The sequence below is a fragment of the Thermobia domestica genome, chromosome 14 (assembly GCF_964235325.1).
Source record: "Thermobia domestica chromosome 14, izTheDome1.hap1.1, whole genome shotgun sequence".
NCBI lineage: Eukaryota > Metazoa > Arthropoda > Insecta > Zygentoma > Lepismatidae > Thermobia > Thermobia domestica.
In genome coordinates, this window is record NC_137467.1 from 5587281 (window position 1) to 5604857 (window position 17577).

The 17577-nt window shown below is 35.9% G+C and overlaps 1 protein-coding gene across 1 annotated transcript in view; it reads left to right on the plus strand.

Annotated features, from left to right (window-relative positions):
• The window catches only part of Bap170 (Brahma associated protein 170kD), a 149323-nt gene that overhangs the window by 61357 nt on the left and 70389 nt on the right, over positions 1 to 17577 (plus strand). The window contains exons 4-6 of the mRNA XM_081739442.1: positions 3037 to 3781; positions 12499 to 12754; positions 16340 to 16504. Coding sequence (XP_081595568.1) covers positions 3037 to 3781; positions 12499 to 12754; positions 16340 to 16504 — 1166 coding nt within the window. The remainder of the gene's footprint in view (positions 1 to 3036; positions 3782 to 12498; positions 12755 to 16339; positions 16505 to 17577) is intronic.

Genomic DNA, 17577 nt, shown 5'->3' on the forward strand with positions numbered 1-17577 from the left:
TGCTGAACGCATCGTTTATTTCTAAACTTCCGTGTTAAGGATAAAGTACGTACATATCGAAGTTCAGAAGTAACTTGATTTAATGTTACTTAAATTAAATGTATAAATGTCACACGAATTTAATCTTCACAAGTTTTGAAGAATAGATTAATAAAATTAAACCATTAAATCTCGCTTGAAACAGAAATTAACATTTTTCCCGTACGAATCAATGAGCTGGAACTCATGACGGCACGTGCATTAACAGCGTTAATAATCAATTCCTTGAGTCTTACAGTTTCGTCTCTCTTAGAACTGAAACAAGCGTAACTAGCCCCAAAATAATGAGCATGTTAAATGTGAAAAAAGAATCGGAATACATGCACTGGAACATGTTCCACCTTTATAATGAATATAAAGCATTGAAAGTACTAAACCCAAGTTACCAAACTACAGAACTTGGTAATACATACATTTTTAGTAATTTCATGTGCTTTGAAACGATTGTAACTTCGATCTTCCCCAAATGTACGAATTGTATTTTCGTTACTTATCATACTGATAATGTAAACATGTCAGGAAATAATGTGAGAACAATAGGAAGAAATGCGAAGGTTTTATTAAACGCATGCAGGGACATGGAATTCTATAGGGAACTAGATACATGCAAGTTCGCCGTGACGTAATACTGCAAATTATGATACGTTAACATATCAAATAATACTTTCGACAAAGTGAATACTTTCAAATATCTAGGATCAACGTTAACAGATCAAAGTCATATCCACGAAGAAATTAAATGTCGACATATACCAAGAAATTCGTGTTACTATTCAGTCCAAAATCTTGTCTTCACAAATTATGTCGAAGAATTTGAAGTTTAAAATATATATGTTAACGATAATTATGCCTGTTGTGCTGTATGTATGCGAAACATGGTCGCTTACTTTGAAGGAACAACGCAGACTGAAAATATTTGAAAATAAAATCCTAAGCAGAATATTCAGACCCAAGAGGGGCGGGAATAGGGAATAACTGAAACTTCATAAAGAGGAACTGCATAATATATATCGTTTACCAAGCATTGTTAGGGTCATCAAGTTTAGGAGGTTTAGGTGGGTTTACAGTTAAAAGCTTTCCTACTTTTTTCCATTCTGGTTACTTGACCTTCCCACCCGAGCCTCTTAGACTTAAGATCATATCATAAGTAAACTATATATGTTATACAGTTTCTCGTTACGAAGTTTACGTCATTCCTGTACCTCTTGGGCCCGAAAATTCCCACCAGGACTTTTATTTTCAAATACCTTCAGTGTACTCTCTTCCCTCAAAGTAAGCGACCATGTTTTGCTACCATACACAAGAGGCATATTAGTTTGTCTTCCCATACACCAATTAATAGTTTTGTGCTACCATACACCAACTATTACTTTGTCGTACCATACACCAACCATTAGTTTATCTTACCATACACGAACTATTAGTTTGTCTTACCATACACCAACCATTAGTTTGTCGTAACCATACATCAACCATTAGTTTGTCGTACCATACATCAACCATAAGTTTGTCTTACTGTATACCAACCAGTAATGTCTACTATACACCAACTATTAGTTTGTCGTACCATACATCTACTGTAAGCTTGTCTTACCATACACTAACCAATGATTTGTCTTACCATACATAACCATTAGTTTGTCTTACCATATTCCAACCAACCGCAACCTTACATAACATTTATAGCTTTATATATTTTAAGCTTCAAATTCTTGAAGAGAATTTGCACGGACAAAAGAGAATTTTGAAACATTACACATAAAGGTTACTGTACTATATGTTTACGCCACCAAAGGCATAATAATCAATAATAGTGAGAATTCAACACTTACCTAAAACAACCCAAGTCTAAGACTTACTGCAAACATTTCACCAATAAGTTCCCAGCATCTTTAATGCATTCTTTAGAAACACAGAATTCCATTATTAAAGTACTACATGTTTTGAGAATCCTCTTCCCTTTTTGACGAATACTTGAAGAAAAAATATCAAGAAATTGTAAGTATGTGCACAAAATGTTGAATGATTGTACACCACTTCCTTCCAATATAGCATTTATGAAACTAATTTCCACTTCTTATGCAAAATTAACAAAATTTGAAAATTAATATGGCAAAAAATCAGCTGTTAAGAAAATCACATAGGGCCTTTCCTAGTAGGATAGTGAAATTGGCCTTTGATCCAGATTGGGTCTTTATTGACCCAAAATGTTATCGACCTAAAACCACCCCCAAAAATGTTTGGACCCCTACCCCCACCCCTTACCGAATTATTGTATCATATGTGCTCAAAATTTAGTATTTTTTTAAATTCTGATGGGGTGGTCCAAATAATTTCAAAGTTTCACATTGTAGATACTATGTAGGTATAGATGTGAACACTTTTTCAAAACCATGGATGCGTACTTTCTTGTCTTTTTGCTGTGTTAAAAATTAAAAACAAATCGTAGGAAAAAACTTTTGGGCAGGGCATGTCGCTTTCTTTTTTATTTTTTAATATTGAAATACCCTTAGGTATAACACATTTTTTGAGGGTCTGAAAGTGATGGCAACATCGTCAAAAAATTAAAACAAAAAACGTTTTTTTCACAGCTTTTTTTCGGGCCATTTTAGGACGTTCTCATTATTCGTTATTTTTATTAAGCGTATGTGGTTACGTAATAATTTCAGTGAAAAATATTCATCAGCTACATTATATTTATTTCATTTATCTTCTAAAGTGTAAGAATGTAATCGTTTGATGAAAATAATTGGATTACATTCTGTTGAAACTTAGTATGGTTTAAGTGATCAAAAGCCTTAATATTTTTCTTCATGTGTTGATGTATCATTCATTGTCTGGCAAGAGACGAGGTAGGCCATGGAAGGTGTTTCAGATGTGAACTCGATAAGGAACATTCTGTCAATTCCAGTTGTTTAAATACAAGTAACTTTTAAATACAAGTATCTGTTTCTTAATTTTCTAAGTATGCAGCTCACTATGTTTTTATATTTGCAGCATCAACGCGTGAATTTTTTGCCGATGTGTATGGAAATATTCGAAATCACCCTATGGGACACTTTTGGAATGATGTAGTGGAAGACTCGGACTTTTGGGAGTTGATCGATGAAAATTTTATTACTCGAAGTAAAATCGCAGCAGACACCTTGCCTCTTCCGAACCCAACTCTACCGAGAGAGAATAGTCTGTCAGGTTCGAATCCCGTGGACTTGTTGGAGGACGAGAAGTGTGAGTTGATGAGTGTTAAAAGTGAGGTGGTGGATAAAATAGAGGGGGAGGATGTAGTGAGTGAAGATAAAGGTGTGGTAGACGAACCAGAAGAACCGAAAAAATCGGAGGAACCGATGGACGTTGATGAGTGTAGTATTGTAAAAGAAGGTGAATCGGAACTGACGACGACTGGTGATGATACTGTCACAGTGACAAGTGAAGTGAAAAAGGTGTCGGACGAGAGTCAAAGCAACGATAGCGCGGAGAACAAAGACGAACCTCTGCCGGAGCTACCGAGTGAAATTGCTAAACAATTTAATTTGAAAGTGGAGACTGTAGAACCACCGAAGAAGAAGAAAGAATCGTGGTTGAAGCTTGAAGAATCGGATCGGGAACTGTTTTGTTTAGGAAGGACGTATGGTACGCAGGACTTCTATGGACAGCGAGTTTTACAAATAGCTACCATTCTAAGAAATCTCAGTTTTGAAGAGGAGAATATTAGTGTAATGGCAAAGAATACGACGCTTCTAAGGTAAGAGGTTCTTCTGTTCTTTATTTGCTTGCTTATATTAATACATTGCTTGTCTATGAAGCATTTATAACAATTCTATTTAAATTAGTATCAAAGTTCGAAATAGCTCAAAAATAGTAACTATATCGTTTCTTTTTTGTGTATTTTTTTTTCAATCTTCCAATTAAATAATATGACAGAAGTGGTCGACTTAAATATGTACAAAGCACTTAATACAGTGAAGTCTTCGAATAACACACACACAAAGCACTTAATACTGAAGTCTTTGAATAACGGACACACACATACAGTACTTAATATCAGTGGCGGCTGGTACTGTATGTTGCATGGTTGTGCAACCGGATATTTTTTTAATACTAAAAATATTTTTAAGTGTTAAAGTAGTGTATCAGTAAAAAATAAACCTTTGGTCTTGAACGCAAAACAGTATTGATGCATTTCTGAAAAAAGTCAATTAAAAAACGGAAAGAAAGAGAGAGATTTACCTTTCCAGTGGCAGCTAACGTTGCCACTGGAAGCAGTAACATTGAGCATATGGCAGCGAGCTCCTATCTCTTAACATGGGGAAGTGGATTTATTCTTGCAACGCTCCTATCATCCCGTATTGGACCCTTACGGTTGCATTTTCTTCCGCAACTGGTCAGCTTCTGTAATAGTTACGAATTCCTCCGCTTAGCAGCGCTTGACTCAATTGATAGGGTGAGGAAGATACAGACGCGTGGAAGAAAGAAGTTATTCACAAAACATAAACTCGCAAAGAACAAATATAAGTCTGGTGGTAGCAGGGACGGATCCAGGCTGAAAGTTTGGGGGGCGGTCGTTCGAAGTCAATAGATTTTATTTAACATTTATAATACAAAGGTGAAAATTCTTAGGATAAGATTTATTTTTAAAAAAATCCTATTCTGGGGGGGGGGGGAGTAAATCGAGTCTCCAAGAAGAAAATGTCTTACTACTGGTCTAATTCCTAGCTCTGTGTCTTTCGTGCACATGATTCCGTGTTAGATTTCCGGCGGAGAGCATAAATTAATATCAAATCATTCACTTCCAATACTCATCTGTCTTCTTTAGCCTAATTCTGCACCTGCAAGGCAAAAGGGAATAAGTCAAAAATCTCATATTTTTTTTATTTGACAATTTGAAATATATGGTTTGGCTCTATGTACTGTAAAAAAATGGCACTCGTAGGATAATAAATAAGGGAGATATAAGCATGCTCTCGTTTTGAATAAGTCAGTATCATTCAAAGATCTACACAGTGAAAGGGAATAAGTCGACTTATTCCCTTTCGCCAAATGCATTTCTATCTGAAACAATACCAAAGTATGTTATTCTTAAAGTAATAAGTCATTAGAGTTTTCAGTTCTTATGGTTACTTTTGTCGGCAAAGTAAACAATGTAACATAATACTGTTTGACAAGGTGGAAAAAGGGAAGCGGCTAACTGGTGGAAACTTTGATCTAGCGTATTTTTTACAATAAAAAGGAGCGGTAAACTTGTTGTGCGTTGAATATTTTCAAAACGGTTGGTGCCACTTTTATTTAATCATTATCGTGAAAAGATTTGTTGGCAACAGTTGCTACTTGTTGTTGCTCATACTTAGATGTTTTAGTTTTCCAGTTAAAGGCTTATACGCTCAGTTTATATGATTTGAACTTGATCTGGAGTAATGACAATGGAAGAAAATTTCGTGTGTAGCACTTTAGATGAATTATCTGATTCCAGTATCAGTGATTTAATTTCGGACTCTGGTTCCAGTTATCACCCGGAAGAAAGTGATGGCGCTTCGGATTCTAGTTCTTATCAAAAAAACATTGATGGAAGAAAACGTTTTCTCCAACAAAATAAGGATAGTGTTAAACAGACTAAGAAACGTATATCTTTCTCCCAACCCGTTTTGGACTCGCAAAGCAAACACAGCAAGAATAAAAAGCTTAGTGTCAACTCAGAATACGAGGATACGGAAAAAATTGATACTGTATTTAGTAAACGGAAAAGAGATGAAGATTTACCTAGTAGTAAGCAGTCTAACGATCGGCAAGTAAAGAAGCGAAGAATGTCGAAAAAGGAAGCAAAGGAAAAGAAGAATTTAGGACAGCAGTACATTTCGACAAGTGGAACTATAGTCCCTGAAAAGAAGAGGATACCTCTTTTCCCGTGTCGTTCCGGATGCTGCAAGAAATTTTCAGAAGAGGAACTCGAGACCATTTTTCAAGATTTTTGGAAGCTGGGAGACCACAATTTACAAACTCAGTTTATTGGCAATCTAATATCCATATCAGAAAAACAAAGCTCAAGACCTCGAAAAGAAAATCCACGAAATCGTAATGTGACTTGCAAATATTTTTTAACTCATCCTGGTGGCAATAAAGTTCAAGTGTGCAAAGGCTGCTTCAGTAAAACCTTTTCCATTGGGATCAAGTACTTGAATGTTGTTATAAACAAAAAGAAGAAATCAGCATCAGGAATATTATCTCCCGATAGAAGAGGTTCCACTACTCCATCGAATAAAATATCTGAGGAAAGTTTATTGTTTCTCCGTGAACATTTTAACAAACTACCTGCATGTGAGTCGCATTATGGACGACAAAGAAGTAGCAAGAAATACCTACCTATTGTGCTGCCAAAATGTCTTGAGCCGTGGCAAAAATGCGAACTACGCTCACACCCTCACACACCCACGCGTTGAGCCAATAAGGGTTCAGCTGTTGCTAAGCGAGAGAAAGCGAGTGGATTTCCTTCAGCCGATAGCAGCGCTTGCAACGGAAGACTAGGGATCAAGTCAATGTAGCATATCTATAGCTATTTAAACAAGCAAATTATATATGAAATGTACAAATCTGAGTGTCCTGAAAGCATAAAACCTGTCAGCTACACATTTTATCGCAATTTTATGCGTAAAGAATTTCCATTTCTTTCAATTAAAAGACCAAGAATTGATACGTGCAAGGTTTGTGACACACTTAACGTGAAACTAAAATATTGTTTCTCAAGTGAGACTGACGATATTCAAAGGCAGCTATCTGATCATCAACTTAAAGCTGAATATGCTTATGACATGAAGAGGAGTAACAAGGAGAAGTGCAAGAGAATTGGAGGAGAATCAGTTGTCCTTACATTCGACTTACAGCAATGCTTACCGACGCCAAATTTACATACAAGTGTGTCATTTTACAAAAGACTTTTATAGACATACAATTTAACTGTTCATTCACTTAATGATGACAAAGCAACTTGTTACATGTGGCACGAAGGTATAGGAGGACGAGGGTCCAATCAGATTGCATCGTGTATGTTTGAGTATATAATGAATTTGCCTGAGTCAGTGAAACACCTTACTATGTATTCTGACACGTGTGGTGGCCAGAATAGAAATATCAATTTTGTGGCAATGTGTACCTTCGCTCTTAAACAAAAGAAAACACAGAGAATAGATCATAAATTTTTGGAGCCTGGACATACTCATCTAGAGTGTGATGCTGATCATGCCCGAATTGAGAAATCTAAAAAGAGTTCTAATATTCAAATTCGTGTCCCACAGGAATACTATATGATGGTTAGAATGGCTCGAGGAAAGAGACCATTCACAGTTGTGGAAATGGATACCACAAAATTACTTTCATTCTCAAACCTGCTAAAGTCATCGCTTGTCCACAGACATCACAACGCTTTAGGAGATAAAGTAAAATGGCTCGAAATAAGATGGCTGAAATACGAGAGAGAATTTGGTGTAGTCTACTACAAAACAAGTCTTCGAGATGATGATACATTTTTCACAATGGACCTTCGTCGACGAGGAAACACTGGCAAAATGCAACGGTTTGTCCAACCTACTCAGGTCCTAATCCAATAAATCCTGAAAAGAAGAAAGATCTTCTGTCTTTTTTACCCCAAATAGATCCAATATATCATGGATTCTACACATCTTTGGTGTCGTCTCCAGCTGTAAGATTCACAGACCCTGACATTAATTCAGTCAGAAGAAGAAGAAGAGCTGTAAATGATTGAAATGGACTTATTATCTAAAAATGTAAAGATTCAAATTTAGAATACTTTCTTTTGAAGTAAATCTGCTCTATCATGTTTCAAAGTTACTTAAAATATTAATTTTGTTCATGTAAAAATAAGTGTAATTTTATAAAAACCTTGTCACAATAGATATAAAAAGCTTAACAAATAAACAAAGCTGAAGTTAAAACTAAAAAATAAATAAAATGCCATAATTTGTACAACAGGTTATATTCTCACGGTGACTTATACCATCTCGTCTCCCTTAGTAACTAATAACTAAAAAAATGAAAAAAAGGTAATAAGTCGTACTTTTGGTTATTGTAAGAGAATGTTACTGTAAGTATCAGAAAAAAACATATCTGCAGCATTGTATAAGACCAAGTATGTTACTGTATAACTTTCACATTTATATCGTTAATACAAAACTAAATATAGGCGACTGAACTTTTAAAAAATTTTTAAACCTCTCTCCTGAAAAGTAGTGATTTTGACTTATTCCCTTTCGTCTTGCAGGTGTAGAATTTGCTGGAATGTTAAACTATTTTTTTTTTTTTTTTTTTTCATTTTCAAAGGAAAACACCTTAGATTTCCTGCTTCTTTACAGACAAAAAAGAAAATACGTGGTTCCTGAAAATGGACTTTTTGTTCCGTATATTTATACAAAGAAATGCTAACAAAATGCATATTGTCGGAGGAGAGTGGTGTTTCTGGACCCTAAAGAAAATAAAGCGGAAAATATTTGCGGTAGCGATGCTTTCTATTCAGAGAAACTTGGCGCAGCATTTCAGATTTCAATAAAGTCATAGAAAAATTTGAAGCCCGAAAGATCGAAGAAAGACCTTCCATTCTAAATTAATGCATAGTTTATATAATTAAATAATTTTGTTTAACTGCGTGCATGGAATTTTCTTGCTTTTTTTTCTTCTTTTCGGATTAACGCCATCATTCATGGCTTACAGCACATACTATATATTCGATTTATCTCGTGTTCAATAACATGAGTGTAGAGGTTTTGTATATAAATAGTGTATAAACGTACATTGATAGTGGTTGTTTGAAAAAAAAGGAAATAGCTTATATATTAAATTAATATTAGAGAAATAATTTAATCAATAATATACAAATATAACTTAAAAGACTTTCCTCTTCATATTTCCTGAATATTTCTTGGATAAGACTCAAGAATGCTGGGGGAGGGGAACACTTGCGCGTACCTACATACCTTTGATATTGCGACATTGCAACCGGTGCTTGTACAGGCTACGAGCCGCTACTGCTTAATATAGTGAAGTCTTTTTAATAACGAACATACAAATCACGTAATACAGTGGTCTTTGAATAACGGACACACAAAGTACTTAATGTAGTGAAGTCTTTTTAATAAGGAACATACAAATTACTTAATACAGTGGTCTTTGAATAACGGACAAACAAGGTACTTAATCTAGTGAAGTCTTTGAATAACGGACACCAACGGAACATGATAGTTTGTCTGTTACAAAAAGATTGCACAAATTTTGATTACTTATAGCTCATGTGGTAATTTTATACATTATACAGTAACTGCATTAATTATAAAGGTAAATACTGTTTAGGTTAATTACGAAATATTGTACACAATGTTTGAATTATTAGGAGGGTGGGGGTGAAATTTCCCTCTGTGAAGAAACAGAAATATTGGTGAAAGATGTGGTTGCATGTATGTGTACTACAAAATATAAAGATGGGTTGACGAAAGTGGGAGGAAATGGGAGAACGTCGAGAAAATTCAAACACATGGTGTTTGTCCGCCTCAAAGCTCACGTGGAAAATCTGTGATTGAACCAGGTACCTCGGGCACTAGAGGTGAATCCTCTACCACTGAAACACCGCGGGCCCAACATATTAGTTTGGTTTAAAGTACAGATATTATCAAAAATAGATCGCTTTAGTCTCTGATTTAGGTCTTCACAAAATAGATTTCCTACACCAGATGTTGCTTATTTTTCTTCTTTGTTCTTTTATAATATATATATGTTATCCCTTTCGAGAAAATAACTAATTCTACCGTTTATTGATTGATCTGCGAAGTTATGAAGATCCAATTAGTGTAGGGTGTCACGGTGGTTCAGTGGTAGAGCGCTTACCTCTGGTGTGTGGTGTCCCTTGTTTGATCCCCAGCCAAATAAGTTCGTGGTGGACAATATCGTGTCCGTAAGTTTTCTCGGGATACTCCAAATCCCGATGGCAGAACTTTCTTTGCCTTTCTGGGATGAGCTTTTGTAAGTCAAAAATTTTCTGCAGAAGAAACACTTGTGATTGTTAAAAATACGCTTTACGTGACGTGTAAAACAGTTCAAACTATATTTATGCGAGTAGTCCGTGCAATTAAGACATCTACACATAGCATGCATTTTTTTATACTTTTCTCTTGGCTATTTGTTTTCCTCTGGCAATTTTTCTGCACAGGCGCGACAAATTTTCTGCGATCACATCGCAGATCGCAGCATATTCTGCTAATGTGGCTCCAAATGTCTTCCACATTCTCATTCCATTAATTCTTGCATCATCATTCATTTGCCTTAATCGCCCGTTTCCCTTAGCCTTAGCCTTAAAAGGCATCATCGCGGGACGTTAAACTGAAATAATTTCATGTCATTTTTTTTTCCCTCTTGTACGCGATAAAATTTACGAAGCCTTACATATGCTATAATAATCGCAGACAGTGACGTTTGGTGAAAGAAACACAGTACCACTTGAAAGAGGAAAGTTAGTATCGTCTCCGTACTAGTTACGTAGTTGAAACATTTGTTCATGAATATGTTGCATTACTTACCGTGATTACTCGGTTCCTGATACATTAACCATATATTAGTGTTTCAGCTATCGTAAACACTTGTCAACACCACGACCAGCATATGAGCAAGAGCTGTGCAGACGAAAATGTTCAGTTAAGAGTTTTAGCAGCTCATTATCAAATGTAAATTTTGGTTATTGTGAATAAAAAGGTATAATCGTCATAACTATATTTGGCTATGGAAAGTAATTGCATAAATCAATTTATCGTGGGGATAAACATTGATTGCAGAGGATAGAAGCCATTTTATTTAAGTTCTCTCGATGGGAAACTTCATACTCCTCGTTTAAGTACGAAGCTCTAGTGTCCTTCGCCAAACTTCATAAGCGTGTCTCGAAAAATTTTCTTCTAAACTAGGAGCCAGTTTTGAAAATCAGGTGCCACAATAATACGAATTTGATTTGCTACATAGATCTATATATTTTAGTTTTGAATTATAACAGGTATAAAAAATAACCACTGAAGGAACTGTAGTTTTACAAAGCAGCAGTGTGTGTTTTACGCCATGTACATGTCTTCTTGTTGAGTACTGAAATACCAATTATTCACTTTTGTGGATGCATCAGAATCCTTTGATGTTAGACGATTCATGTTAAGGTTGAAGGTAAATTGGAAATGTTGAACTTTATAACGATTTTTTTTTTTTTTTATTATTATTATTTTGTTTTTGATCCATCCAAGCACATAAAAAGCAGAGCTACCGGCAGGTAAAAATTGCGAGTACTAACTTCAAAAAATAACTAGACGCCAATCTCGTATTTCTAGTCGCAATGGCGATTTGGCGGCCGGGGTTTTTTTCCAGCCCCAAGTATAAGGTTCGTTATTAATTAGAGCTTCACAGTTGATATTTTAATTTATAGTACACTGTTAGTCATTTAGATTTGGGGGATTACAGTGGCTCAGTAGTAGAGTGCTCACCTCTGGTGCGTGGGGTTCCTGGTTCTATCCCCGACCAAGTGTGTTTGTTTTGGGCAACATCGTGCTCGTTTTTTTTTTTTCCGAGGTACTCCCGTGTTTTCACACTTTCCTCCCACTCTACCAATTCTTCCATCATCATCATTCACTTGCTTTAATCATCGTCTCCCTTAGCCTAAAGGGCATAATCATGGTACTTGAAGGGTGGTTTAAAGAGACAAGTTTTGCCGATAAATGGCACTACAGTCTTCGTATCTCTCCCATGTATTTTTTATATTTCACGAAAATTCACGATTTCTCTTACAAATTTCAACCTACAGACTTCAAATCTTCATAATCTATCGAAGGCAATAATATCGGCAATATCCGTGCCGATATTTTATTTAGAATTTTCTTCATTGTTGAAATGGATATCCAAACCTTTAACAATCGAACTGTTTCAACAATGAAGAAAATTCAAAAAAAAAAAAAAAAAAAAATCGGCACAGGTTGTTCCCTCTAATAGGTTACGAAGTTCATTCTCTAAAAATTTGAAGTCTCTAGGTTGAAATTTGTAAAAGAAATTGTAAATTTTCGTGAAAGGTAAAAATATATATGGGAGAGATACGAAGACTGTAGTGACATCTATCGGCAAAACGTCCCTTTACACTAACCGTAAACTCAAATATTTGCATTAGATTTTGTAAATGTTATGTTCTTAAGAATCTCTATTGAATAATGTTGGTATAAAATCTTGGTAATATGATAATGAACCTTGTGGTTTCTTGAGTAATTGTCTTGGTGAGTTAGTTAGTAAGGGTTTACTTTAAAGTAGTAGTGTAATCTTACATTTTAACAATACTCTTGTATAGTAGCTTGTATGAGTTGATCATAATGTAACGTCAACACAGTCAATTCGAATTACTAATGAAATCATGTCATTAGAATTGGTGCAATTAATGTTGTTTGTTTGCAGATTTTTGCTATTGTGTGCGCAGTCTAAATGGAACGCTTTATGTCAGTTGGGCCTTGATATGCTGGGGAATATAGCAAGTGATGTGTTAATAGAAGACCCATTGTCCGATCAAATGTCAGCAATGCTCATCACCACGGTGTCCAAAGGACTGAGTTCTCCGGACCGCTTTGTCGCTCTGTCTTGTTTGGAAATTCTTAATAAGCTCAGTCAAAACGATGACAATGAAGATGTGATGTTGAAGTGCCTAGATCAAAAGGTAAGACACAATTTTATAACATTGTTAGCGTTAAGAAAGAAAGAAAGAAAACAATGTCCAAAGACGAGATACACCAATAGACAAATCTGATTAAACTTAACAAAATGTCAAGTCAGTATAAAATCTCCATGCGTAATTTTCGAGAAAATGGAGGGAAATTAATTATTGTGTAAACATAAAACTTGATGATGTACTAGGACTTATATACTTTGTTTCTGTTAATGTAATTTGCATAGTCGCGAAGAAATGTAGACGGCTTGATTTCATGTCCGATCCATATCCAAATGAATTCAGGGTTCCTACTGGTGGGAAGTCAAGGAAAATGGTGCAGGTCAAGGAACCTCAGGGAAAATGACTGGAAATCAGGGAATGTTATATATTTTTTTCTAACATTAATTGTACACCAATTTCAGCGTAGTCAACCATTATAATATATATTTTTATAAGTATTATGGGAGGTAAGTGGGATGTACGTATGAGCAATTGATTACTATTTGTCTCTATAGAATAAATGCTCTCATATATAAATACTCACCGTTATTTATTCCTTATTTATATATCAACATCGCCCGACACATGTCATGAAAGTCAGGGAACTTCCTGCCAAAGGTCAGGGAAATAGATGTTTCCAGCTTAATAGGAACCCTGTAATTATCTGATAAAGAAAACAAAATTATATATTAATATATACAACATAAAGAAGATGGATTGGTATATGTTGGTAAGATAAATAGAAATGTGAATAAATATTTTCCATTATTATCGTTGTTCAAAATAGTCAATAAAGTAAGAAAGTCTTAAATATTGTTCAGTAAAATAATAAGAAATGAAATTACCAAGATAGCATTACATCTGTAAAAGTAGCCTATATCCATATTGTGTGATTCTGTGTTTTTACTGCAATGATTCTTAAAACACCGACATAACACTGGTTGTTCATGTAGAAAGAAAAATATGGCGATTTCTTTATAGAGAAACTGAAGATTTAGCGATTCTTGTGTGTATATACGAAGCAAATTTGGAAAGTAAGGTTAAAGAATAGAATTCCTTCAAAATGTGTATTTGCCAATGTCTACTACAACATATTTAGTGGAACCAGGGTTATTTATTTATTTATTTTAACGTAATTGGCTCCATTGTTCTAACACCCGTTAAGTCGAGGTAGTAGCTTATGTATCCCACAGTCATAACATTCTAGCGCCTGCTTTTGGAAGAACCATATTTCAACTTCAATCTTGATCTCTTCATTGGCGTGGAAGCGTTTTCCGGCAAGATGTTTTCATAAACGTGAACTTGCTTTGTGAATATTCACTGGGCGCTTACCTTGTGCTTGGAGGAAACGTATGAGGGAACATTTACAATGGCTGAATCGGCGCAGCCCTTATGGACACGTGCTACTTGCACTATACCCTGGCCGATGAACGATGATTTCTGACAGGTTCGCACAAGGCCACGGCGAGCAAGCAGAAGACAGCAGGTCAACCAACCTTAGGCTCAGAACCTGTCGCGTCTCCATGATAACTACCGCACATTGTCAAACTTTCACTCACCTCCTCCCACCCTCAACGAGGAAGCAAACGATTCTCCCCCTGCGCGAGAAGCACATGGCAAACCCGCACTCCTCAGTCGTCTTCGCGAGCTGAGCTGTCAGAAATCATGTTCGCCGGCCGAGGTATAGATCTTAATGTAGAAATAGAGAACAGCCGCGAGAGAGAAGCAAGCCAGTAGAGCCAACTTCCGCAAGATAATATTATCCACCTACGAGATTTGTAACCTTAATTTACGAATATATTTTGTTTAATGTGCAATTTCATTCCTATCCGAAGATGGACGGGCCGTAGAAGGTAGCGTCTTCTCTGGGGCCTGAGCATGCATTTATTGGTAGTATCATTGGAAGATGGTTATCAGGATTTATTTATTTATTGATATATTTATCTGGTTAGACATACAGAAGGTGGTATGTAATTTATATTATGAAGTCCCGTAACGGAACACAATGATATATGATGTCAGTTGCGACAAGGGTGCTAATCTTCTGCTCTGGAGCTACTCAGAGCGGGTTCAAACACTTGGAGCCTTGTTAGTTAGAAAACAATGGAGTTCACTGATAAAATTATGCTATAGAGGGTGATAAATATATACGACGATAATTATAGTGAGCAGGGGCCTGATCATGCTCATGGATAACTAACGGTGAATGTGCGTAACATGATCTGGAGTCTGGTCTGAGTTCATGAAGAATCGGATGAGCGTCCGTTATGTGGCGTTAAATGTAACGAGGGCGAAGAATGTATAGACGTGGTAAATGTTGATATGGATGTGCGACGGTAGGCCTCTTATGTTCGTGTCCGTGGTGGTAAGGAATAAATAATGCGTGAAACATGGCACTTCAGGACTTGTAGTTTGTCATAAAACTTCTGTGGAGCCGATTACCAGGCGACATGTCCATAAGTAAGAGCAGGACGAACATAACCTTTACATGTATAAAGAATGAGTTTGGTCTTGAGACCCCAGTTAATGCTTTTTAAACTCCCAGGGTGTCTATCGGTCACGAAAAAGTCACGAAATCAGAAAACGGTCATGAAAGTCACAAAAAAGTCACGAAATTTAGCTTTTGGGTCACGATTTTTTATTTATTTATTTTTTTAACTATGCAAATGTAAGTACACATTGGAAAATTTTGTTCCGTAAAACGTCAAACTTCACCAAACATGTTTATGGTCAACTTTAGACGCTATCAAATCGCAAGGAAAGTACGTTTCTATCTCATGGATGAAAACGAGGCCTAATTCACATCTAAATTCGCTCTTGAAAATGTTAGGGAATTTTATAATTAGGTAAAGAAAAGGTCACGAAGAAGTCACGAAATTTCATTTTGGAATTTTTGTAGACACCCTGACTCTGTAACAAGTTGATGCGACGACAAATATTAGCTTGTAATTGGGAGAGGTGGGCATTCCAAGGGAGATGTTCGTCAAAAATAACAGCAAGGCACTTCATACTATTTTGTAATGTTAGAGGCGCACCTAGCAATGTGAGATGAAAACGTTCTAGATTTTGATTTAAGCAGTACACGCCTTTACGAATAAACGGGGGCCGCGGTGGCTCAGTTTTAGAGCGTTCACCTCTGGTGCTTGGGGTCTCGGGTTCAAACCCTGCTCCCGCCAAGTGAACTTTGTGGTGGACAAACACCGTGTGCATGGGTTTTCTCGGGGTTCTCCCGTTTCCTCCCACTTTCTTCATTCCACCATTCCATTCATCTCTGATCATCACCGTCTCCTTCAGCCTAACCGGCATAACTGTGGAACGTAAAACTCATTTTTTTTTCGAATAAACCTCGTACTTATAATTTAAAGGTCCCATCGACACTAATAATACGAGAGCCTCTTGCTTCTTACGCTGCTGTTTCTTGTTGTAACTTACGCAAATCAGTTGTTTTCAAAATTAAATTAGGCTATGATCAGTGCTATAGGGAAGTATTGAGTATATAAAGTGTTTCACTTTTTAACACTGTGATTTAAAATGCGCCACTTTCTGTGTGAAAGTAAATATTTGTAATCTTATAGTTGAATTTATTCATTTCAGGTCTACGAACAAGTGTGTACATTCTTGACACTGCATGACATCATGTTGCTAATCCATACGCTAGAATGTTTGTATTCGCTGTCATCATTGGGAGAGAGAGCCTGCAACAACATTGTAAGAGTTCATGGTGCCATCGATACTTTGGTGTCTCTCGTCACTGTCGAGGTAAGTCATTTACTAACACAAGTTTTGAGACTTCTTTTACCTATATATTAACTTTACTTTCTATGCTAGAATTCATTTGCTTACGAACAAACGTTTTCGTGTAATATCCCAAAATAAAATTTGTTCGAATGGGGTCAAACTTAAGAAAAAGAAAATTATTTGGAACAAAGTTAGTATTATTTTTCGTGTCCTGTACTTATGTTTGCAAATTTGTGAATCCAATTGTGAATTTCCTCCAGGATCCTCAAAGGAGAAAATTATTGGAACTCCTAATGAAAGGAAAGGATACCTGTAGCACAGACAGGGTTGGCTGGTTTAAACCAACTAGTTAAAATAAAATAAAATAAAATAAAATAAAATAAAATAAATAAATAAATAAATAAATAAAAAGTTTAAACCAAAAAAGAACGAAAAATGCTTTAAATCGTGTGAACTTCATGGTGATATTTCCACATACCAAACCATCTGCATTAGTTTTATCTCCTTTTCACCTTTTAAGCAGGCGTCCCATGTTCAATTCTCGGTCGAGCCGCAACCCTTCTTTCAAGTGTAAAGCAAGTAGCGGTTCGAATGTCACTTCAAGCGGAAGTCGTCTTTTTGATAACCTCAATGTTAGAATAGGATATTGAGACTAAACATACGAAACGAAACCAAATTGTATATTTCTGCTTGCTTGAGGTAGATATCGACTGCCTACGTAGCTTCCAACATTAGCTTGGATTGGACTTTGTTTTAATTTAATTGAATGATATCAATATACTAAATTTGTAGTTTAATATCTTAGTTTTAGTGAAGTGATTATAATACGCTGACCTTAAAATTCTACTTGCCAAGCAATAACGAGATTTCCCCGTTATTGCTTTGCATTTAAAGTAATAGGATTTTCCCGATGGCTAAGGCGAGAGGTTTGCGTTTTATATATAATTCTGTATAATGGTTTCACTTGTGCAACTATTTATGTTTTTGGCCTTCTGAAGTGACTCTTGACGATTATATTAACAATACAGTGCATTTTTATCAGGAGTGCGTCGTGAGTGAGTTGGCAGATTCATCGCATTTGTTGCCAGTTATTC